At 48.6% G+C, this 23,699-nt stretch overlaps 9 protein-coding genes across 9 annotated transcripts; 6 read left to right on the top strand and 3 right to left on the bottom strand.

Moving 5' to 3' along the window:
• Positions 1-951: 951 nt before the first annotated feature.
• PtrM4_003920 (uncharacterized protein) lies at positions 952-4,586 on the bottom strand (the record flags this gene model as incomplete). Its single annotated transcript, XM_066102696.1, has 2 exons — positions 952-2,965; positions 3,052-4,586. The coding sequence occupies 2 exons, from the start codon at positions 4,584-4,586 to the stop codon at positions 952-954; spliced, it is 3,549 nt and encodes a 1,182-aa protein (XP_065964898.1).
• Positions 4,587-4,682: 96 nt separating this feature from the next.
• Positions 4,683-5,267, bottom strand: PtrM4_003910 (uncharacterized protein; the record flags this gene model as incomplete). Its single annotated transcript, XM_066102695.1, has 1 exon — positions 4,683-5,267. The coding sequence occupies one exon, from the start codon at positions 5,265-5,267 to the stop codon at positions 4,683-4,685; it is 585 nt and encodes a 194-aa protein (XP_065964897.1).
• Positions 5,268-5,851: 584 nt separating this feature from the next.
• PtrM4_003900 (uncharacterized protein) lies at positions 5,852-6,835 on the bottom strand (the record flags this gene model as incomplete). Its single annotated transcript, XM_066102694.1, has 1 exon — positions 5,852-6,835. One exon carries the CDS (start codon positions 6,833-6,835, stop codon positions 5,852-5,854), a length of 984 nt encoding a protein of 327 aa, XP_065964896.1.
• A 1,035-nt stretch (positions 6,836-7,870) lies between these two features.
• PtrM4_003890 (uncharacterized protein) lies at positions 7,871-9,607 on the top strand (the record flags this gene model as incomplete). Its single annotated transcript, XM_066102693.1, has 1 exon — positions 7,871-9,607. The coding sequence occupies one exon, from the start codon at positions 7,871-7,873 to the stop codon at positions 9,605-9,607; it is 1,737 nt and encodes a 578-aa protein (XP_065964895.1).
• Positions 9,608-10,564: 957 nt separating this feature from the next.
• Positions 10,565-15,779, top strand: PtrM4_003880 (uncharacterized protein; the record flags this gene model as incomplete). Its single annotated transcript, XM_066102692.1, has 2 exons — positions 10,565-12,308; positions 12,376-15,779. The coding sequence occupies 2 exons, from the start codon at positions 10,565-10,567 to the stop codon at positions 15,777-15,779; spliced, it is 5,148 nt and encodes a 1,715-aa protein (XP_065964894.1).
• A 1,418-nt stretch (positions 15,780-17,197) lies between these two features.
• On the top strand, positions 17,198-20,254 carry PtrM4_003870 (UBN2 multi-domain protein; the record flags this gene model as incomplete). The annotated part of the gene is made up of 1 exon (XM_066102691.1): positions 17,198-20,254. The coding sequence occupies one exon, from the start codon at positions 17,198-17,200 to the stop codon at positions 20,252-20,254; it is 3,057 nt and encodes a 1,018-aa protein (XP_065964893.1).
• A 56-nt stretch (positions 20,255-20,310) lies between these two features.
• On the top strand, positions 20,311-21,750 carry PtrM4_003860 (uncharacterized protein; the record flags this gene model as incomplete). The annotated part of the gene is made up of 1 exon (XM_066102690.1): positions 20,311-21,750. One exon carries the CDS (start codon positions 20,311-20,313, stop codon positions 21,748-21,750), a length of 1,440 nt encoding a protein of 479 aa, XP_065964892.1.
• Positions 21,751-22,550: 800 nt separating this feature from the next.
• On the top strand, positions 22,551-23,237 carry PtrM4_003850 (uncharacterized protein; the record flags this gene model as incomplete). Its single annotated transcript, XM_066102689.1, has 1 exon — positions 22,551-23,237. The coding sequence occupies one exon, from the start codon at positions 22,551-22,553 to the stop codon at positions 23,235-23,237; it is 687 nt and encodes a 228-aa protein (XP_065964891.1).
• A 60-nt stretch (positions 23,238-23,297) lies between these two features.
• On the top strand, positions 23,298-23,609 carry PtrM4_003840 (uncharacterized protein; the record flags this gene model as incomplete). The annotated part of the gene is made up of 1 exon (XM_066102688.1): positions 23,298-23,609. One exon carries the CDS (start codon positions 23,298-23,300, stop codon positions 23,607-23,609), a length of 312 nt encoding a protein of 103 aa, XP_065964890.1.
• Positions 23,610-23,699: the final 90 nt, after the last annotated feature.

The following is a 23,699-nucleotide window of genomic DNA, read 5'->3' as shown; positions in this document are numbered from 1 at the left end:
AGCTGGCATGCTGTTTGGTTCCGGCATTTAAGCTTTGTATGGCCAAAGCCTTGGCAGTTGTCGCATTGGGTAGTAGCTGGAATACTTCTGTACTTTTCAGTACGGAGGCTCTCTCCAAGGATAATGATCCTCGCTCCTAGTTTCTTTGCTTCAGCTTCTGTTTTAAAAGCAATAACAATAGAGCTGTTTTGCTTGTTCTTCCAGTCTTTTGTAAGCCAGTAGGAGTTACCAACTATTTGTAGTCCTTTGTTGTATGTAGGGATTTCAGTTCGAAGGATTTCTAGCGTGTCTGCTCCTTCAAAGGTTGTAGGGACGTTGTGGACTATGACTTTTGTCCAAGATTCTAGTGGTTGAGCGTGTTTGATGTTAAAGAGATCACAGTCCGCAACAATCAATTAAGTGGGTCCTAGAAGGTTCAGATTGGATTGATTGATTACCGCTTTAAGCCTAGTAGTTACCTATAGGAGTTTAAGCCCTACCTAGATAGCAGACTCCGCAACAATCAATCGATTGACATGATTGATTCCTATATAGGTTAAAGAATTACTTCATTAGGCAGCCTTTAACCTAGATAGGAATCAATCATGCCGATCCGATTGATTGTTGCGGAGTCTGCTAGATAGGTAAGTGGGTCTAGGAGAGTGACCGGATTGAATTGATTGTTGCGGAGTCTAAAAGAGATCCATCCAGATGTTGGTGTCAGATTTTTATGGATGGGATCAAGTGTGTATTCTCTGTGTCTGTCTACGGCTCTGTCTGTGGGAGGTGGCCTCGCCTCGGGCTTGGCAGTGCTAAGTCCCGGCGCTAGCCCTGGTTTGGGGGTCTCATGTCCTTCCCCAACCACCATCGGCTCGATCATGGAGCAAAACCTCGCCTCAATCTGACACACCCCTCAGCTCGGCGCTCCTCGGCAGCCTGAGGTGGAGTGGTCTTTGCGACATTCATACCGGACTATATAACAAGACTTTCCATCTTCTCCAGAATTTCCTCTGGATCTGCTTCCTCTACGTCTCGTTCCTTCACTTCAACCAGTCCGACCTGCGTCAAGAACTGGGGCCAGTTGTTGGCAGGCAGGGTCTTCGTGAAACCATCGGCGAGCATTTCGCCAGACGGTACATACACGACTCTGATAGACTTTCGCTTTGCCTCTTGCCTCAGCCAGTGATTGTGGATGTCCACGTGACGGAGTTTCGTCGTCAGCTGAGAGATCTCCTCGTTGATCAGCCGGATCGTCTGCGTATTATCGCACTGTATCGTAATTGTCTTCTCCGTCAACTCTACCCGAAGCTCCTCTAGCAGCATCCGCACAAACATGGACTCCTTAGCCACTTGCGATAGCGCGAGGAGTTCTGCTTCGGTCGTAGATGTCGTGATGGTATCTTGTTTGTTCGCCCTCCATGCGATCAGTCCTCCAAATAGCTTGATAACGTACCCTTGGGAGCTCTTGCGATCCGCGGTGTTGTCCGCAAAGGATGCATCGCTAGCTACTACCAATTGGTCGTCTCCTCCGAATGATAAGGATAGAAGCTTGGTTGACTCCAGGTACAACAGCACTCGGTCAGCGGCTTCTTGATGTAGTGGACCAGGGTTTGTGAGGAACCGGGCGAGTCGTGATACTGGGAATGCGACATCGGGTCGGGTGTTGACGGCGGCGAAGAGTAACGATCCAATCTTGCGTTGATACAAGTTAATCTCTCCAGGAGTCGCCAAACCCTCACGTGCAACTAGTTCGACTCTAGCCATTGGTGTGTTGTGTCGTTGGTCCTTGTTCGTTGCCAGCCGTGCAATCTTCTCAACATAAGCTTTCTGTGACAGCCAGATCTTTCGCTTCTCTCGGTCCCGTATAACTTCTACTCCTAAAAACCACTGCAAATCCTTTCCTCCGGTCAGGTTGTATCGCTGTTTCAGTTCCTCTTCCACTTTCCGAGCTACTTCCGCGTGCCGTTTCGAAGAGGCAAGGATAATGTCATCAACATAAAAGAAGATGAACACTCCGTCTCGGATCATGCAGCAAGGTTCGTGGGGAACTGGCGAGAACCCGATTTCTAGAAGGAAGGCAGTGAAGTGTCTTTGCCAGAGCAATGGCGAGATCCGTAGGCCGTACAGCGCTTTGTTTAGTTGCAGTATTGTTCCCTGCTTCCTGTATCCTGGGGGCATCCGCATGTACACTGTTCGATCAATATCTGCGTTGACGAAGGCGTTCGATACGTCGTATTGCTTCAGCTCTAGGTCAAACCGGGCCGCAATCGACACTAGCATCCGAAACGATCTTCCGGCCAGTGTAGCAGCGTAGGTTTCTTGTGCGGTGACATTTCGTTGCTGGTCTCCACGCACTACCAATCGCGCCTTACACTTCTGGAATCGATGGTGCTTGTCAAATTTGTAGGTGTATACCCACATTGAGTCCAGTACCTGCTGGTCGGTCTTCCGAGCCGTCTTCGCCGGGACCTCTGACCAGGATCTGGTTTCCTTGTGGCTATGGAGATGTGTAATCTCAGCCTCTTTGAAAAAATAGAACAACTCGTGATCCTCTCGCAGGCCGTTCGCTTGGGGAGGCGGTGGCAGCTGGCTGCGATGAGGCTTCTTGCCGTTTCGCATCATACGCTCAAGCTTTGCCTTGTCCAGTCGCTCTCCTGCCAAGTTTTGAACGTTTCCTGCCTTGGTGCCTGCCATAAAGGCGGCTGCCCATGGCTCCTTCAACATCCTGTGTTCCGGATGGAGGATACCACTCGCGAGACCTTGTTTGCCGTAGCTAGTGTCAAGACCTTGTTTCCCGTAGGCAGTCTCTTCGGATTGTAGGCCGTAGCCTCCGGCATCGCATTGTTCGCGTGGAACGCCTGCGGATAGACCATGTTCGCGCTGTGCGCCAGTCTGTACACCATGTTCGCCGTAGCTAGTGTCAAGACCTTGTTTCCCGTAGGCAGTCTCTTCGGATTGTAGGCCGTAGCCTCCGGTATCATCGTCCCTGAAGGGGTGTTCCACATTAGTTAGCATTTGAGCAAGCAGTGCTGCCGGTGGGGGCGTATGTGGTGGCGTCGGATAAGGTACTACCTTCCTTCCCGCCTCATCATACTCGAGCCGCCCATTTTCCGGCGCTCTAGCAATGGTCTCATCTTCGTAGAAAGTTCCAAGTTCTTCCCGTGTGGGATTTGGTCCAGGGGCAGTTCAATAGTTCGAATCCATGCTGCTATCTCCTCTGTAGTGCTATGCATAAGATTGTCCATAACCTCTTTATGCTCTCCACTATATACGACTTCCTCGTCGAATACAACGTCGCGAGTGCTAATGACCTTGCCTATAGATGGTACCCAAATTCGGAATATGTTCGTCGAACGGTAACCAACTAAGTACCCTATCCAGGCTTTCGGGTCAAATCTCTGTAGACGTCCTTTTCCTCGCTTCGTGTCATCCGTCATCGCAAATGCCTTACAGCCGTACGCTCGTAAATGCGACAGGTTGGGCTTGCGTGGTGATGTAACAACTCCATTCTGGAAAGCGATTGCCGTGAAGAACATCTCGTATGGAGATCTCCAGCGGTTCTGATATTTCGGCGTCCTGTTGTGTAGGTAGACGGCGGTCCGGGCGATTTCCGGCCATTGGTCCCACGGCAGATGTGCATCGAGTCGCATTGCTCGACCCTTTTCTTTTACCACACCCCCTGAGCGTTCGGCTCCTCCGTTTTGCGCTTGCGTATCGGGGGCGGAAGGCTCGAGTACTATACCTCTTGTTCTGCACCATCTGGCGACCTCTGGCTTCACGGAAAATATCTCGTTGTCCGTCTCAATAACCTTTACCGTTATACCAAATTGATTCATCATAAAGGTGACTAACATCTTAAGGCTTTTAAGGATGACTCTTGCCGTTCGGTTGTCACTAAGATAGAAATCCCATATGTATCCCGTAACGCGGCAGTTAATAAGCATCTGACTCTTCTCCTTGGTCGTACTTTCTGCTTCGTAGTCGTGAAAGTCGATCGCAACTCGCTCTCCCGGACCTTCTAAAATAGTCCGGGGCGTCCGTCGTATCATTCGCTTCGACTTTGATATCCCACAGGCATCGCATTTCACTGTGGGGACCCCGACGATCTTCACCCCCTCAGATTGGTTCACTAGGTGTTCTAGGGCGTCGGATCCAGGGTGGCCAAGTCTCTTGTGCCAGACTATAGCCTCAGCTCGTTTTCGTACGGCTGTCCTGCGCGTTGGCTGCTGCGTTGAAAACGCTGCTCGCGCCTCAGCGTCATTGAGTTCCAGTATCCATTGTCCGTACTTCTCGTGTAGTACTGCCAGTTCGCTATCGTCGGACCGTCGGAGGATTGTTGGGTCGGATTTGGTGTCCCACCAAAGACCTTGCCGGCGGAGTATCCGGAAGGAGACAAGACTGCAGTGTAGGTCAGGGCAGTAGGCGACGTTCTCGAGGTAGAGGAGACGGTGACCGTCTGCGCTATCTACTCTCAGAGTAACTGAACCGTATGCCTTAATCCACACCCTTGTATTGCCTGCCCAGAGGAAGTCTCCTGTCATAGGCGGTCGAATATTCGTGAATCGTCCGAGGTCGTTGCCGACGTGTATAGTGGTTCCGGAGTCCATTATGTAAGAGCGTTGAAGTGGGTACTTAGATTCCTTTGCCATAAATGATGAGGCACAGATTATAAGGTTGATCTGGCCTATGTTCCGGCCTTCTGGTCACTCGACAGTATCCTCTACCGGAGTGCTCTGTGACTTCTTAATCTGGGGTGTCCCTAATTTAGCTCTCTTGGCTCCCCTTATCTCTTGTTCGAGATCAGTGTCGCTATCAATTCGGTGCTGAGCCATCGTCTTCAGTGTTTCACGTGGCTTCCACCAAACAGGGGCGTTGTGCGGAAACGCGTACCAACAATCCTTTAGTTCGTGCTGTTGGTCGCATACCTTGCATTGTTTCCTATCCTTGCCCGGTCCGGGAGTCTTTCGGCTTTTGCCGCGACCTCGCTTTCCTGGGGCCTTCTCGGCGGCGTCATCTGCGTCTTCGCCGTTCAGTTGAGGTCCACTTGCTACAAAGGCGGCCTTCGGGACCTTGTGTTTGATCGGATGCAACAGTGAGGCGTACTCTCGGAACTGTTTAATCATCATCCGTACAGTGACACGTGGGTCTTTATTTCCACCGGCCATGAACGCGGTAGTCCATTCTGGTGATGGTTTGAGAACTGCTTTGACGAAATCCTCCTTGATAAACTCTTCGTCTTGGCATTCAGGTATGCCAAGGGCCTTGCCTTCCGTGATTGCATGGTCCATCTCAGTTAGCCAGGTCTCCCACTGTGCTAACAACCTCATCGGTTTTTGGGCCGCGAGGTAACGTTCTCTCGCACGTTTGAGTTCCTCCTTCGTGTCAATCCCAACATTTGCGGCTAAGTTTTCAATCCACTGCCGATGGGAAAGACCTGCCTTGCAGCAGTTGTAGAAGAGGTGTTGTGACACAGTCTTCCTTATGTGCTCGGTGAGCTTTCCAAGTCCGGTCCGCTCTTGTTGATATCTCTGGTTAAGTATTCTAAACTCTTCTAGTTGTATTCGGTAATAATCGATATCTTCTTTATAGGACGTCTTCGCGTTCGTCGCGAGGTCCGAGGGTCGTACCGGTACGTAGGCTGGCGCTTCGGCGCTATCGTCGCCGATCGCTTGGCGATATTGGGTAACGTGCAGATTCGTCGCTGCAGTTGATGGCTGATAGCTTTTCCCACACTTGGTATGCGGCGCATTCCGCTTGTAGTTGTTGGTACCATTTAGCCCAATTGGTATAATCCGTTAGGATCACTGTTGGATCTCTGTTTGATAGTACAGACATCTTGTCGATGAGTTTTGATGACTCTTCGGTTCGGCGCTTACGTGTTGTAGCGTGGGGATCGTCGTATTGACGGTATTTGTAGTATAAAGTAACTTTGATTGACTCTTCTGTACTCGGTACAGGCAGTGAGACTCTTAATTGTCAGATTTTTATGGATGGGATCAAGTGTGTATTCTCTGTGTCTGTCTACGGCTCTGTCTGTGGGAGGTGGCCTCGCCTCGGGCTTGGCAGTGCTAAGTCCCGGCGCTAGCCCTGGTTTGGGGGTCTCATGTCCTTCCCCAACCACCATCGGCTCGATCATGGAGCAAAACCTCGCCTCAATCTGACAGTTGGATTGCTGGAGAAGGAATTCTCCAGAGTATCCGCTTGTAGTAGTAAGTATGAGATTGTTTCTCTTACTAAGAGCTGCTAGTTGGATAACAGGTCCTGCAATGCCAGCTTTTTGGAATGCCTCGTTGATTTTGTTTCGTGCTTGGAGCGGGTTGATGGTTTGGTTTTCCTCTAGTGTTGCAACTATTTGATAGTGCGTAATTAGTTTCTTAGGCGTTGGCTTTTTCTTTGGGGCTACAGTCGTCCAAGTGGCGTTCTTTGATGGTTGAGCTGCAATTGTTGCGTATGATTGGGGAGCATTTGTGTTTGTTGTCGTTGTTGCTACTGCTACTGTTTGGTTGTTTTGACCAGCTACTGTGGCTGTTGCCTTCTTTAATGTCTTTGCTGCTTTTTCTGAAGCGTTTGCTAGAGTAGCTGAGTGGAAGGCGAGCTTGGCAGATAGTTTGTCCGAGATCTGGTTTGTAACTCTCCCTTTTTCCGTGTAGTCTCTAAATACGTCTAGTAGTTCGAGTAGCTTGTTTTGCTCTTCATATGAGTTGGTCATAATAGAGGCTTGGAGGATCAGGTTTCTAGCCCATTGGATTGCCTGTTCTGGATCTTTTGCGGTTGGTTTATCAGAGTCATTCTTTTGGAATGGATTTCTTCCAGTTCTGTCGTATACAGGAGAGAAGAGGGCTGGTCGTTTGTTCATGATTGGGACTAGTCGTTCGGGTGGGTTAGGTTGAGTTTGGGTTGGGGTCGCTGGTGTCTGGTCCTCTTCTATACCCATTTGGATATCATTTTCGAGATAGATTGCGGTATTAGTGCTGTTTCCGCTTGCCTCTGGGATCTGCACTATGATATTGTCGCTGTCTGGCGGCATTTTTGTTCTGTTGTTGCTACTTTACACTAGAAGGATACCTAGTTCTTCTAGCCGTACCGGTGTGAAAGTAGTGAAAGCCTTGCTATTTTACTCTTCTTACTCTCTTTTCTCTATCTTACTGATCTATCGAGTAGATCTCTAGGATAGGAATAGATTTGGGAGACTAGAAAACAGCGAAAGAGTCAATTGTTGGTGTTTTTGGTTATCTTATCGATAACGTGCTAAACAGCCTAGGGAAGGTACTAGAGAGAATTATCGCCAAAAGACTAGCTAGTCTAGCAGAAACCACAAACCTCCTACACCCCTCACAAATTGGAGGTAGAAACAAGAAATCTGCAATAGACGCCGCTCTCCTCCTAGTAGACCAGATTCAACACAAAAAACAGCAAGGCCAAATTACTTCCACAGTGTTCGTGGACGTCAAAGGAGCTTTTGACCACGTCATACACAACCGATTTCTAGACCGACTTAAGAAACTTGGACTCCCAATTAGCTTAATTTGCTGGGCGAAATCCTTTCTCTCCAACAGGACCCTAAGACTAGCATTCGATAATAAGATTGAAGAATTTAGCAAGATTAGAGCAGGCATCCCACAAGGCAGCCCAGTATCACCAATCTTCTTCCTTATCTATATCCGAGACCTATTCCCAGCCTTACAAAGCTTTCAACTATCGTATATCGACGACCTATCTCTTACTACCTCATCAACCTCTCTAAAGAAAAACATAAGAGCACTGCAAAAAGAGATAGCTACACTCTTTGCCAAGCAGACTCCGCAACAATCAATCGATCGACATGATTGATTCCTATATAGGTTAAAGAGTTACTTTATTAGGCAGCCTTTAACCTAGATAGGAATCAATCATGCCGATCCGATTGATTGTTGCGGAGTCTGTTGCCAAGGGAGAGCAGCTAGACATTATCTTCGACACATCCAAAACAGAGCTAATCCACTTCACCGCTAAGAAGGAGAGGATAGAAAGAGCCCTCATACTCCCAAACAACGACCGGATAGAACACAAAGACACTGTCAAGTGGCTAGGTATCTATCTAGACAACCGACTATCATTCAAATCACATGTGTCTATACGTGTAAGCCAAGCCAGACAAGCTTTCTACAGGCTAGGAAGACTAGCGAACATTGAACTCGGCCTATCAACACACGCTATTAGACAACTATACTTAGCATGTGTAACCAGCGTGTCAGACTACGGAGCACAAATATACTGGCAAAACCAACCCTACGCTACAAAGAAACTACAGTCACTACACAACCTGGCTTGTCGAAAAACACTAGGAGTGTTTAGAACAGCACCAACAGTCCCTACAAGCCTCGAAGCGAGCCTACTACCACCAGCAATTAGGCTTAACTCAACTATCCGGAACTACGCAAGCAGAGCAAACCTGCTAGCCAACACCCATCCAATTGCAAAGGCAATAACTCGGATCCAATCAACTAATCTCCAACGCTCAAAGAAACCAAACCAGCACAGACAGCTACAAACTATTACTAACGCAATTCCTAAAAACAACAAAAGGGACACAGAGCAGACTATCCCATACCGGTTTAGGCCATGGGATACTCTAAACTATACCGTAACAGTCTCTCAAAAATCCAAAGAAGAGGAGGCAAATGCGCACCAAGCCTACATTAAAACAAGGCTAGACAATTACACGACAATATACTCAGACGCCTCGCAAACACAAGAAGGAAAAGGAATAGGAGTTGGGATAGCAGTCTACAACTCAACTCAGCAAGAGATCTACTCAGAAACAGTTAATATCGGACAATACCAGCTAGTCTACAACGGCGAACTAGAAGGGATCACACGAGCATTCGAATACGCAGCAAAGAACGCTACAACCGACCAGGAATTTGAGGTCTACGCAGATAACCAAGCAGCAATCTACAGGCTTAAAAACCTATCAGATAACCCAGGACAGCATTGGCAACTCCGATGTCTAAAAGCGGCAAATACGATCCGACGAAAACAAGCAAACATCCACCTACTCTGGGCACCTGGACACACAGATATAGTTGGAAACGAAAGAGCAGACTACCTAGCAAAAGAAGCAACCAAAGAGGACCCCAGATCAACAACAAAGAGCATTGCCTACCTGGGCACGACAATCAAAAGGATACAACAAACGGAACAACGCCAAGAGTATGAGAAATACAAAGCAAGAGCAACCGCTCTAAACAAAGCTACCTACTCAGCCAAATACCCTCTTAAAATCAGCAAAACCATCCAAATGCCACAGAACACGAAAAGAGTAACCTCTAGCGCCTTCTACTCTCTTAAGCTAGGACACGGATACTTCAACTCCTACCTAAAGAGATTTAAGAAACGAGACTCTAATCGCTGCACCTGCCAAAACATCCAAACGCCAGAACACCTACTACTGTACTGTCATCTATACAAAGACCATCGAAAAACGCTCCTACAAACAATCAAACATCGCCCAGTCACACTACCACTACTACTCCACACTAGTATAGGTATAGAAGCAACCCTAGCTTTTATCACTAGCACCAGAATAGGAACAAGAAAATGGTACCTAGGACAGCCACCAGAAGACCTACAGAGAGACACTGTATAAAACTAAAACCACAACCCTCTCCTTTGCCACAAGAGCCCGCTGCTACATCTCTTTCTACTTATCAAACTGCTCTTTAGCACCTGGCAACAAACAGATACAAGCTATCTTTTGTAGAAAAGCCAAAAACCATATTAGCGAACCATACCAGAAAACCATGTAAATTAGAAAAACCAAGATAGAACGGCCTTCGGCCAAAGTCCTACATAGTCTCTGACTGAAAAAGGACTCTAATGGAATAATAATAATAATAATAATAATCACTCTCCCACTTCTCCTCCAAACAAAGACAGGCATCAAAGCTACTCTAGCCTTTATTGCAAGTACTGGGATTGGCACGAGAAAATGGCACCTTGGGCAAATCACCGAACAGACAGACACTGTATAAAACTACAAAAACTGTCGGCATACACACGGTGTGTCGCCTAATAAGGCCCAATGTACCGCCTCGATCCTACTTCGGCCCAACTCGGACCCAACGCTATGTATACCTTCGTAGCCCCCACATTCGTAGAATCATCATACACCAGAATACCAATACACAAGATTACCTTAGCTACTGTTATTCACCGTACGATCGTACAAGGCCTTCCAACACTGATCAGTGATTGCACGGCAGTCACAGACAGTTAGGTTAAGAAGAGATAGATTCTTTACCCCGCGCGTTCCCTAGATTGCCTATATCAGCAAGGCGGAGTTATCTATGCTAAGCTCACTGTTAGCTATATCAGGCGTCGTTCGTGGCTAGCGACCGACCGTTACAGCCGTATCAGAAGCGTTCCAAGACGCCGTCTATACACGCGCCAACCGACCGGTTGAGATTTGACCCGTGTACAACCCACGACCACCGACGCATCTCTAGCGAACGCAGCTAGCGCAACAAGCGTCAACAAGAACACAATAGCAGGAGAGAGAACATCATCGGAAAGAGCACCGGTAGCCAGGACACCGGCAGTAGGAATGGCGAGCAGTAGTAGAAGAGTGGTACCCACACTAGAGGCGCTACTAGGGACCACAAACATAAAACCAAGAGAATGGCATCACATCGATCCAGAGATTTGGGAGGACAACGTTGAAGCTCCAGACGATGAGGTAGGGATTACTACAGCAACAACGTACATTGCGCGTGCGATTGCGGACTATACAGATCGACCAACAGCAGATGAAGAACTCTTTTGGGAGTTCCGTCAGGACTTTGAAGGATGGACAGAGGCAATGTTCCTACGTGCCCAGCCAATATACACAAAGGAACTAAAGCGGATCCTCCGCTTTAAGGGAGTGTATACTGGCCGTATTAATATGGCACCTAGTGAGTCTCTAGCTAGGTTATTACGCATGGAGGAGTACCTAGAATGGCCTCAGGACGTATTCCAGTCGGCTGTGTTTGACACACGATCAGCTGCGCACATGTTGCAAGAGCGGGCACTACGGCAACAACGCAGTGAAGGATCAGTACAGTCCACAGACAGGAGATTATCAAGCCAGGCCCAGAGCCGAACCCAAACGCCTGTAAGGACAAGAGGCCGAGACGTAGACAGTCGGCAAACCCGCGATCAAGACCAGACCCACGCCCGTGTGCAAGGACGACAGGAGACCGTTGAGGAAGAACAACAGATTCAGGACCAGCTAGCAAAAACGATTGAGAAAGCCCAAAACCAACCAATCCGAAGCCAGCCTGTAGAGACAACTGAATCCGCACCGCAGCCAGCCTATCAGCGCGTCCAAAGTCAGCAACCTCCCCTCACCTACAACAACTTCGACCGATTCCGCGAGTATACACCAGCATACCCGCAACGTCCGAAGGGACTGAGCGTTCCCCCAATTGTGCCCTCTGGTGAAACAGACCCGTACAAGGCAGTTCCACCAATCGAGTTTGGCAATGAGAAACTGGATCCTAAGACGATCAATGTCTTCGTGAAAATGTGGGACCGAGACAAAAAGTATACGGGAAAGCCGTACGACCTCCTAGACGATAAATTGAAGATCTTCTACAGCATCTGTTATCACGCAGACATCGAGCCAGGGCAGTTCCATGCAGTCTTTCCACGGATTCTCGACGGCCGCGCAGAGGAGTATTACCTCCACTTCGTCGATCAGCGGATGGATACGTTCTTGACTGCCTACACAAAGCTCAAGAACCACTTCGACACAGACGTCAACCACGGCCATTACTACGCGGACTGGACGACGACATCGTTTGTCAAAGTCCGCAGGGAGAACCCCGAAAAGAACCTCCACGAGGTCCTTGACATCATGCTGGACAAGCTCCAATTGTGTCAAAGAGCACTTGGACAGCAGTACATGGGAGAATACGCGCTCCGAACGACTGTAATCACAGCATGCCGAGGCGTGAAGGAGCTCGAGATGGCACTCTACAAGCCGTCTCTAGAATGCGAGGTTCTGTTTGGAGATCTGCGATCGTCAATCGAAAACTCACTCGCCATGACCGTCTCCGTCAACTTCACTGAGGCGGATACGGATAGCCAGTACTACTTGGATCGTCGGTACAACAACAACAGCTCTGGAAGATTGCGAGGGAATTACAACCCTCGCGGTGGACGCAGCGGATTCACCGCGGACGCGGTGGGCTTCAGCACCGCTCTGGAGTCAACACACAAATCGACAAGAAATGTTACGTCTGCGGCAAGACAGGCTGTTGGTCCACAAACCACACGCTTGAAGAAAGAAAACGCTCAAAAGCGCAGTACATCACACACTGCGCGATTACGGGAGAGCAAATGGAGTTTAGCACATTTCTCGTCGCGTACGAGGGGAAGAAGTCGACCAGTTCTTCCTAGAGGAGCAAGACGAAGATGATGAGGACCAAAGATTGGCAGTTAAGTACCTCACAGATCAGGCCTTTTTGCACCACGTGACTGGAGAAGACGTCTACAGGTGCAAGGAGCCTATTACGCCCGCAACGCAGTTCCTTATCGAGGATCGATACTCGCGAATCACGTACCAAGGCATTCTTCCTGACACTGGTGCCTCAAATGTATCGACAGCCGGAAAGGAGCAGTTCTGGGCGCTCCAAACTGAGGACCCCACCGTAACTCTAGATACGTCTACTGCTGGAAACGCATCTGTGCAATTTGGCAAAGGAAGCGTCACTACTTCGATTGGAACCGCACATGTATCGACACAGATTGGAAAGATCAAATTTGAGGTCTTGAACGCACCCACCCTGTTTCTCCTCTGTCTGAAAGACATGGACCGGCTCCACGTGTACTTCAACAATACTACGGACCAGCTGGTACAAGGAAAAGCTACCTTTCCAGTGATTCGCAAATGGGGACACCCGTGGTTCCACCTAAGCAAGGCAGAGCGCGCGCGCGTATTCCTTACGGAGACTGAGCTCCGACGCTTACACCGGAGGTTCGGGCATCCAGCCGTCGAACGGCTGATACGATTGCTCAAACGCGCAGGACACGAGGACGTGGATGAACGGCTGCTCCGAGAGATCCAAACGTTCTGCCATCACTGCCAAGCGCATGATCCAGCGCCGCGCCGATTCAAGTTTAGGCTGAAAGATGATCGGGAATTCAACTTCGAGATCCTCGTAGATGTGATGTATCTGAGTGGGAAACCAGTGCTTCACGTGATCGATTCGGCTACAACATTCAACGGCGCGCGATTTCTACCGTCTATGAGCGCGAAAGACACCTGGGAAGCACTCCGCCTGCTCTGGATTGATACATACCAAGGGCCGCCAGATATCGTCACCCACGACGCCGGCACCAACTTCGCGTCAGTCGAATTCAGATCAGAGGCGAAGATCATGGGAATCACATGTAAACAAGTGCCAACCGAGGCCCATTGGTCTATCGGCAAGGTAGAAAGATACCACGCACCGCTCAGACGCGCGTACGAGATCCTGAGGACAGAGCTTGACACTGGCACCAGCGACGCCGCAGTGTTGCAGATGGCAGTCAAGGCCGTCAACGACACCGCAGGCCCAGACGGGCTCGTACCCACGCTGCTCGTCTTCGGTGCATACCCCCGGATATCCATGGATTCACCACCATCTCCCTCGATAACCCATCGCGCGGAGGCAATCCAGAAAGCGATGAGGGCGCTGCGGAAGGCCTCAGCGGAACATGCGGTGAGCAACGCACTTGGTACCAGGAATGGGCCTACTACAGACGGGGTACTGTCACTGCCTCTTCAGAGTGAGGTGATGGTATGGCGCGAGAAGAATGGATGGCAAGGGCCGTATAGAGTCATCGATATGAAGGACCACGATGTTACTGTAGACATGATCAACGGCCCAACGACGTTCCGATCCACTGTCGTAAAACCGTACTATCGCGATCTGACTACAGCGATAGACGGCGCAGATCAAGGCACAGGTGGATCTCCGACCACAGACGAAGCGATTGCTGATGAACCGCCACTACCGGTACCACCGGCGGAAGCCAACCAAGCGGCTCAGCCGCGCAAGCGGGGCCGCCCACCTGGATCAAAGAACAAGCCCAAGGTGCAGTACCTGTCGAAGAAGGAGGAGGACGATTACGCCCTGGCCGTCAAGCTACGCAATGACGGCGTGATTAACGTCCCGGGCGCTCCATTCGAAGCATCCGATCAGAAGGAGATCGACGACCTCGTCGGCCGTGGAGTATTCAGTTTTGAGCTGTTTGATCCAACTCTACACGGCGGGTATCGTATCTTCAAATCGCGCATGGTCCGCGAAGTCAAAGGCAAGACCATGGTCCCGTACGAGAAATCACGCCTCGTTGTTCAAGGTTACAATGACGAGGGCAAACACGAGATCCTGACGCAGTCGCCAACCATCCAACGAGCCAGCCAGCGCCTGATTCTAGCCCTAGCGCCTGCATTACTCGATGAGGGCATGGTTGTGGAACTACGAGATATCACGCAAGCGTACCCACAGGCACAAACAGAGCTATTCCGCACGGTTTTAGCGCACCTCCCAAAGGAGCTTATAACAAAGTATCCCAAGGGAACAATTATTCGCGTAATCAAGCCACTCTATGGAATCGCGGAAGCAGGAGTCCACTGGTTTGCTACGTACCAAGGACACCACTGCAAGGAGCTCGACATGGCTACATCAACGTATGACCCGTGCCTCCTGATCACGAACGGGAGACGGGAAGCGTTTGGAATAGTGGGCCTGCAGACAGACGATACTCTCGCGATTGGGACGCCTGCATTCTCTGGTGCAGAAGACGCTGCGCTCCAGAAAGCCAATTTTCGAGCTAAGCCCAAGGAGAGACTGTCCAAAGAAGTATCACTCGAGTTCAACGGATGTACTCTAACGTTGCGCGGAGACACGATTCTACTTACGCAGAAGGGACAAGGTGCCAAGATCGAAATCATTGATCCGAAGGCAGCAAACCGAGCACAGAAGTACATGGAGCAGCGCGCGCGTGGCGCGTACATTGCGTCGATATGCCAACCTGAAGCATCGTTCGATCTTTCCGCGGCTGCGCAAATACAACAACCTAAGGACACAGAATACGTGAAGCTTAACCGCCGGCTGCAGTGGCAATCTGAGAGCATACAACGAGGCCTGCGATACGTCCCTCTCGACCTCGCTACAGCAAAGCTGGTAGTGTTCACAGACGGATCCTTCGCGAACAACCAAGACCTTAGCTCACAGCTAGGGTACCTACTTATCCTTGCGAATGAGTCGAGTCGACAAGACAGCACGTTTGATATTCGTGGTAACGTAATCCATTGGAGTTCGACCAAATGCAAACGCGTTACCCGGAGCGTTCTTGCCTCAGAAACGTACGGCATGGTTAGCGGTGTCGACATCGCTATCGCTATCCTAACAACCCTCAAGATAATTACAGGACGCCTAGGTCTACCACCGATCCCACTTATTGTGTGTACGGATTCATACTCCTTGTATGAATGCCTCGTCAAACTCGGAACAACTGCTGAGAAGCGACTGATGATCGACATCATGGCGCTTCGGCAGTCATACGAGCGTCGCGAGATCACTGAGATCCGCTGGATCAACGGAGAGGACAACCCCGCGGACGCATTCACGAAAGCAACACCAAATCGCGCGTTAGAACGTTTCATCGAAAGCAACAAGCTGTCAATCCGAGTAGAGGGATCTGTGCAGCGACCTACGGATAGACTCCGCAACAATCAATTCAATCCGGTCACTCTCCTAGACCCACTTACCTATCTAGGTAGGGCTTAAACTCCTATAGGTAACTACTAGGCTTAAAGCGGTAATCAATCAATCCAATCTGAACCTTCTAGGACCCACTTAATTGATTGTTGCGGACTGTGCCTACGGAGTAGGCACATATGCCTATTTGGAATCCCTCTCATTGTGCCCTTTTTAGAAGACCCGTTTTTCCTTACATCAGTCGTTACAATAAGAAAAGATTGCCAGTGTCGGCATACACACGGTGTGTCGCCTAATAAGGCCCAATGTACCGCCTCGATCCTACTTCGGCCCAACTCGGACCCAACGCTATGTATACCTTCGTAGCCCCCACATTCGTAGAATCATCATACACCAGAATACCAATACACAAGATTACCTTAGCTACTGTTATTCACCGTACGATCGTACAAGGCCTTCCAACAAAAACAATATTTCCTTATCCAAAAGAGCCCGCTGCTACATCTCTTTCTATTCACCACACTGCTCTTTAGCACCCGCGCCAATGGAAGACTAGCTCTGAAATTGGAGTACGCAAAACACCACCCAAATTGTACAAGACCCATAGAAACTCCACAACGACCATCATACATAGAACGGCTTAGCCAAAGTCCTACATAGTCACCGACTGATACAGGACTCTAATGGAAATATAATAATAATGTTGGAAGGTCTATAGCACTAGTGCTGAAAGGAAATAACGATAACTAGGAATGCATTCTGTTCGGTGATGGTTTTTCTTTTTGATTACGAACATAGCTGCTACGAAGGTATACCTAAGCTCTGCGCAAGGTGGGCCGAAGTCGGGCCGAAGTGTCCAGCAGCCGACGTCTCTACCGATACTCACGATCCGACAAATAATAATAATAATTGTTAAGAATATGTTAGGTTCAGTCCAGGTCGGCGAGGTGAGGTTCGTGGAGTAAGCCCGAGCAGAAGGACCGACGCGGAATGATGATCTGTCATGTACGTCCTAAGATCATCATAACAACAAGTAGATAGAACAATAGCTCTTAGTGAAGTTCAATCCAATACAGGGTTACCTTTCGTACCTCTACTCGGTCGCCTATGGTAGTCATACCACCAGAGGAGACCTTGTTCTAACAGGTTATGAGCCCGGTTGCCTAACCCAACGTTATTGTTTTCAAACACCTACCCGAGTCACGAAGGACTCAGATTCAAGAAGGAATCAAAACATCCACCCAAGTCACGAAGGACTTAGATTCAAGAAGGAATCAGAAAAGAAAAGAAGTCGTGTACAACGCGGTTAACACGCAATCACACTTAAATACACCGTCTCTACACCCGAGAACCGATAACGACTGCACCGCCCGCAGAATATCACCCGGATCGCCCGTATCGCCCGCATCGCCCGCATCACCTACACTCTTAGCATCATACCACGTACCTTGCTCGCATAATAGTCTCACCAACTCAAAACACACAAGATGGCTGTAGAGAAGGAAGAATGGAAGATTCCCCAACTTACAGCTGAAAACCACGATACTTGGTTCCGCCGAAACAAGGTCAAGCTTAAGGGGAAGAAAGTCTTCTATGTCTGCGAGAAAAACCTGGTACAGCACTGCCAAATAGCAATAGCCGGTGAACTAACGGAGGCTATGGAAGAGTTGGAAATTGCTGAAGCAGACAAGCATACTAAGATCCGCGTCAACATTGAAAAAAGAGACAAGTACCTAGAAGATGAAGCCACTGCAATCGATCTCTTGTTTCGGTCGCTTACTGAAGATGACCAAGCCCTTATTGACGAATACGACACTGCCTTCCAGTTCTGGGCCTACCTACAAAAGAAGTACACCCAAACTGACGCCACAACCGCCAACATTTACATGACCAGAATTCAAACGTTCACATTCAATCCTGGGAACACAATTGTTGGATCATGGGAAAAGCTAAAGGAATACCGACGCAAACTCGTAGCAGCAGACGCTGACACCAACGGAGCTTACAAGGACTCTGCACTACTACTCGTTCTTATTAGATCACTCCCGAAAGAATTTAAGACTACGATTGACACCTTAAACGCCCAACTTAACCTTACGGTTGAACAGAAACTTAAGTTTCTGGAAGAGAAGGAGGTTCGAGACCAGCAAGACGCCGACGAAAAAGCTCTCCCAGCATTCCGGAAGACGGAGAAGTATGTTCCGCCTTACAAGCGCCGAAATCACAAGAGCTCACCACTATCGTCTGACTCCGAATCTGGTACTAAGTTTATGGTCCAATGCTTCCTTTGTGACGGAGCCCATGGCGTACGAGACTGTCCAAGACGTGAGAGAGCTCGAAAGCTCCTTAAGGAATACGACGCTAAGAAATCATCTAAGCCGCCTATTAAGACACTCAAGCAAAGGAATTCTCACAAAAAGACTGGCAAAGCATATGGAGCCGAAGAAGTCAATTCAGAGTCAGATGAATTATCCGAGACCTCAGACTCTGAACCCGAGGAAATTGAGACATGCCGTCTCTCAAAAGACATTGTCGGTAAGGCCTCTCCATCTACTTGGGCTGCCGACACTGGCGCCTCCTCCCACATGTCTGACCAACCCTCATTGTTTAGACGAATGATCAAGATCAAGCGAAGACTAGTTCGGGTTGGAGGGGGAGAATTATATGCAGACTGGAAAGGAGAAGCTCAAGTGGTGTGTAAAGACGGATCGTCGACATGGTTGTCAGAAGTACTGCTTGTACCTAACCTTGGAGTCAATTTGTTATCAGGGAGAAGAATTTGCGCAGCAGGCCTGAAGGGTCGTTTCAATTCACACGTACTATGCTTCAAACTAGGAAAGGAGATCATTATTAAAGCAACTATGGACGACGGCCTCTACGTAGTGTCACACATTGCCGATGGATACCACGAGACAGCATTCCTAGGCACGGAACCCCATACACCAGTTAAGAGCGAGCTTAAGGTTAATGAAAAGGAGAGATACCTGCTGTATCACAGACGTTTCGCACACCTAGGACCTACAAAGATTGCCAAACTCCACGAAGTTACAACTCTCCAGAAGAAGATTCAAGTTCCAGAGAAGATTGAAATCTGCGAAGTGTGTTCCCTGACGAAAATGAAGAACAGCATCCCTAAGCAGCTGAGAGAGCATAAGGCCACGAAGCTAGCCTTAGTACAGTTTGACATTGCTGGACCCTTTCCAACATCTCTACGAGGAAACAGGTGGTTCCTCCAAATTATTGATAGCTACACGCGGAAAAACTGGGTTATCCCGCTGAAGAAAAAGGGAGACGCACAACGGGAACTCCGAATCTGGAAGACTTTTGTAGAACATCAAACTGGCGAGAAAGTCAAAGCTGCTGGAACCGACAATGCACCAGAACTTCTACAGCAAGCTGAGGAATGGAGAGTTACACAAGGCGTGGAAATTCAGCCTACAACAATTGCTTCCTCACACCAGAATGGACCAGCCGAGCGAAACATCCAAACTGCTGAAGCTGATATGAGAGCAATGTTGAAAGACGCTGGTTTACCAATTGAGTTTTGGGATGAAGCTGTCGAAGCAGACGCATACCTACGCAACCGTACAAACACAGGACCTATGATCAATGGAAAGCAAGTCAGTCCTGAAGAGGCATTCACAGGAACGAAACCATCCATTGACCACATCCGTGTATGGGGGAGCAAATGCTATTCGTACATCAACCCTAAAACGATTCCAGCAGACCAACGACATGACAAGCTCGTGGACCGTGGCAGAATTGGAGTATTTATGGGATATTCTGAGACAACAAATAAGCAGTTCAAGTTCTATTCGCCAGAGCTTGGATACACCTCAAGGACAAGCCGATTGTCAGTGGACGAATACACCCCTGGAGGGAAAGTTGAACTACGACTGCGAAACATACCAGCTGGACCACAAGGAACGCAGAATACGATGCCAGACCGAAAACCAAGAGGAAGACCTAGGAAGGATCTAGAATTATCTCCTGCCGAACGAATGGAACCAACTCCTACCGAACGAATGGAACCATCTCCTGCAGAACCAATGGAACCATCTCCTACCGAACCAATGGAACCATCTCCTGCAGAACCAATAGAACCAGTTTCCGAGAACCTAATGGAACCATCTTCGGCAGAGCTAACTCATGAACCAGTGAAGCGTCACAGAGGAAGACCAAGGAGGCTAACTACTATTCCTCCTACTGCACCATCTGATGAGCGGGTTCCTAATCTTGTGAACGAAGAGGGGCCCGAAGAACCGTGTACCCAGTCTGTACGAGAAAAGGAGATTCCACGATACTTCACTAGACAAGCCAAACGGAAGAGGTCTAACGAAGAGATTGTTGAGGACGAGAGATTTAGCAAGATCGTTAAAGCTATGCTAGCCCAAGTTGGCCTTACAGAAGAGCAAACACGACTATCTGAGAAGGCTTTCGCAGCAACCGAGATCGCAGGAATCCAGATCCCCAGACACACGAGCAAGCTATCAACGACCCAAAGTATGGAAAGCAATGGAAAGCAGCAATACTTGAAGAGATAATCGCGTTAATAGAGAATCGAACCTGGGAGGAAGTTCCAAAGCCAAAAGACGCGAACATGGTTGATTCAAAGTGGGTTTTTACAGTCAAAACGAATCTCGACGGGACTGTTGAGAGGTTTAAGGCACGCCTTGTGGCAAGAGGTTTTACGCAAGCACACGGAACAGACTACAACGAGACTTTTGCCCCGACAGTCCGCATGGACACCTTACGTCTGTTTATGGCCACTGTCGCAGCGGAAAACCTGGAATGTTTCCACTTTGACATTAAGAATGCATTCACAGAGTCGCACTTGAAGGAAGAGATCTTTCTTAAGCAACCCCAAGGAGTAGAAGTCAAAAAAGGATACGTCCTTAGAGTTCTCCGCAGCTTATACGGACTCAAACAGGCTGCTCGCGACTGGAACTTGTTGATAAAGAAAGAACTTCTGGCATGGGGATTCGTACAAAGCCTCGCAGACCCGTGCATGTTTATCCACAAAGAAAAACAACTCCGTATCCTCGTCTACGTTGATGACATTGCTGCTGCTGCAAAAGATCGAGCTCAAATTGATTGGTTCTACGAGAAGCTTTCTGGAAGATTCAACACCAAGAACCTGGGGGAGATTCATAAGATCCTTGGAGTACGAGTTACGCGAGACAGAAAGCGCCGCACAATCTACCTCGATCAAGAACAGTACCTACACGCAGTACTTGACAAGTTTGGAATGTCTAGCAAACAACACAGAGACAAGAAGATTCCATCTGCAGATTACACTTCATTTAGGCCAGCCACTGACAACGACACCCGAATCGACATCACTGAATACCAGCAAGTGATAGGGAGCCTTATGTTTGCTATGGTTCTTACACGTCCAGACATTGCATTCACCCTCGGAAAGCTAAGCCAATACATGAGCGATCCAGCAGAACACCATGGCCATGCGTTGAAGAACCTGCTACGATATCTAAGGTCGACAGTGACATTGAAGCTACGCTACGGACCAGGGGGAGTACACTCGCAATTTGTCATCTACTCTGATGCTGACTGGGCAAGCGACATGGTAGACCGAAAGAGCGTTTCAGGGAGCACTGCAATGTTCTACGGAGGTCCAATATCATGGTCTAGCAAGAAGCAACGGTCTGTTGCAACGTCAAGCTGCGAATCTGAATACATCGCACTATCAACATGCTGCAAGCAAGGCCAGTGGATTGCTCAAATGTTTAGAGATCTTGGGTTCCCAAAGTACATTGGAAAAGACACCAACAAGGTCCAGATGCTAGGAGACAACCAGGGTGCCATTGCACTTACAAAGAACCCTCACCTTCACGAAAGATCAAAGCACATCGACGTCTGTTATCATTTTATCCGAGACCTAGCAGAACAAGGCAAACTCGATGTGGCCTACGTTCCAACTGCAGACATGGTGGCTGATGGAATGACAAAGCCATTGCAGCGAGTCGCATTCGAGAGATTCAAGAACCAATTAGGAGTTGTCCTTGGACCGGACCTGCCCTGAGGGGGAGTGTTAAGAATATGTTAGGTTCAGTCCAGGTCGGCGAGGTGAGGTTCGTGGAGTAAGCCCGAGCAGAAGGACCGACGCGGAATGATGATCTGTCATGTACGTCCTAAGATCATCATAACAACAAGTAGATAGAACAATAGCTCTTAGTGAAGTTCAATCCAATACAGGGTTACCTTTCGTACCTCTACTCGGTCGCCTATGGTAGTCATACCACCAGAGGAGACCTTGTTCTAACAATAATGCCAATATTCTTTGTAAGCGCCAACTGGCGAACTAGTCGAGAGTTTTGTCGATACCTCAGTGACGACTTCAACCAAGAAAAATTCACCTAGAGAGACGTGCAAGATAAGCTGAAGAAATGAATAGACTCCGCAACAATCAATTCAATCCGGTCACTCTCCTAGACCCACTTACCTATCTAGGTAGGGCTTAAACTCCTATAGGTAACTACTAGGCTTAAAGCGGTAATCAATCAATCCAATCTGAACCTTCTAGGACCCACTTAATTGATTGTTGCGGACTGTGGCAATGGGCACTGGCTTATCGATGCTGAGGAGAATGACCGACCCGAGCTAAGTACGTTATCAACATTTGCTGCTCGGTTTCAGCCCCAAAGAACATCTCAGAAACCAAGACCAGCGATCGTTGCTACGGCCAACGAAGCGCATCAGTTGTGGGGACATGCGAGCAAGCAGGCAATTGATCATCTGCCTGAAAGCGTTACAGGTTTTGAACTTGTTGGAGACAACAAAGCGCCGAAATGGAAGGACTGCGATGTGTGTATCCAGTCGAAAATGACGCAACAAATCTCTCGAAGGACCCCTGAAGATACGAATACAACGCCTTTCTATCGCGTTGGCATTGATCTGGTTCAATTACTTCCTCAAGGAGAAGCTTGTTACAATGGTGACAAGTATGCCTTTCACGCGATCTGCCATTCGATTAAGTGGCATGAAGTCACAACGATACCAAACCGACAAAAGAGCACCCTTGTGAATGTGATTAAGGCTCTAATTGCAAAGATTCAACGACAATTCGAATACACTGTGGTTGTATTTCGTATCGACAGCGAGCCTGGTTACCGCGAGCTATTGTACGATGTCTGCAAAGAGCTTGGTATCAAGATTGAAGCGCGAGCCGCTGATACTCCTGCGCAAAATCCAAATGCTGAAAGAGCTGGAAGAGTCATAGTCGAACGTGGAAGAGCATTGAGAATCTCATCAGGACTTCCAAAGGAATTAGCAAACGAGCTTGTTATCACTACCGCTATGTTGCTTAACGTCACGCCAACAGAGAGCCTCGATTGGGAGACGCCTTACCAAAGAGTGTTTGGTAGAAAACCATCAGTAGCGCATATGGCTCCAATTAGATGTCGTGCTTACGTGCTCGACAGAAAGGTCAAGCGTGGAGACAAGTTTGAATCTCGAACGATGATTGGATATTTGGTTGGTTACGATTCGACAAATATCTTCCGTATCTAGATACCATCTAAGGGACGTGTTATACGAACACGCGATGTGGTCTTTGCACGACAGCACCTCATGAAGAACGACGATGAGCCTGAGAAGCTCTCAGAAGAAGCTGAGCGATTAATTGAGATCTTGGATATACCCACACCTCAAGCGCTCATAGACATTGAGGACCTTCTGTCTCCATTACAGAAACAGACTTATGAGGAAAACAACTCTTTAACCCAGAATGACCGAAACGATGCTGAAACAGCAACCGAGAAAGATATTCAGTTCTGTAACGGTTTGGGACTTGCCAAGACCGACTTGGGTGAGAGTTGGGTACGGCCATCGCTACCACACTTTCTCATCACACACACCTATATAGCTGCAGTTCCTCCATAGCTACACAATGCAACGCAGTCCTCCTCCTCTCCTCACACCGTTACAGTTATGAGCCCGGAAGCCTTTAATTAAATCGCTGCGTTCACCCGA

Source organism: Pyrenophora tritici-repentis, chromosome 1, assembly GCF_003171515.1.
Source record: "Pyrenophora tritici-repentis strain M4 chromosome 1, whole genome shotgun sequence".
Taxonomy (NCBI): domain Eukaryota; kingdom Fungi; phylum Ascomycota; class Dothideomycetes; order Pleosporales; family Pleosporaceae; genus Pyrenophora; species Pyrenophora tritici-repentis.
The sequence above is the reverse complement of the archived record's forward strand: the minus strand, read 5'-3'. Positions and strand labels throughout refer to the sequence as shown.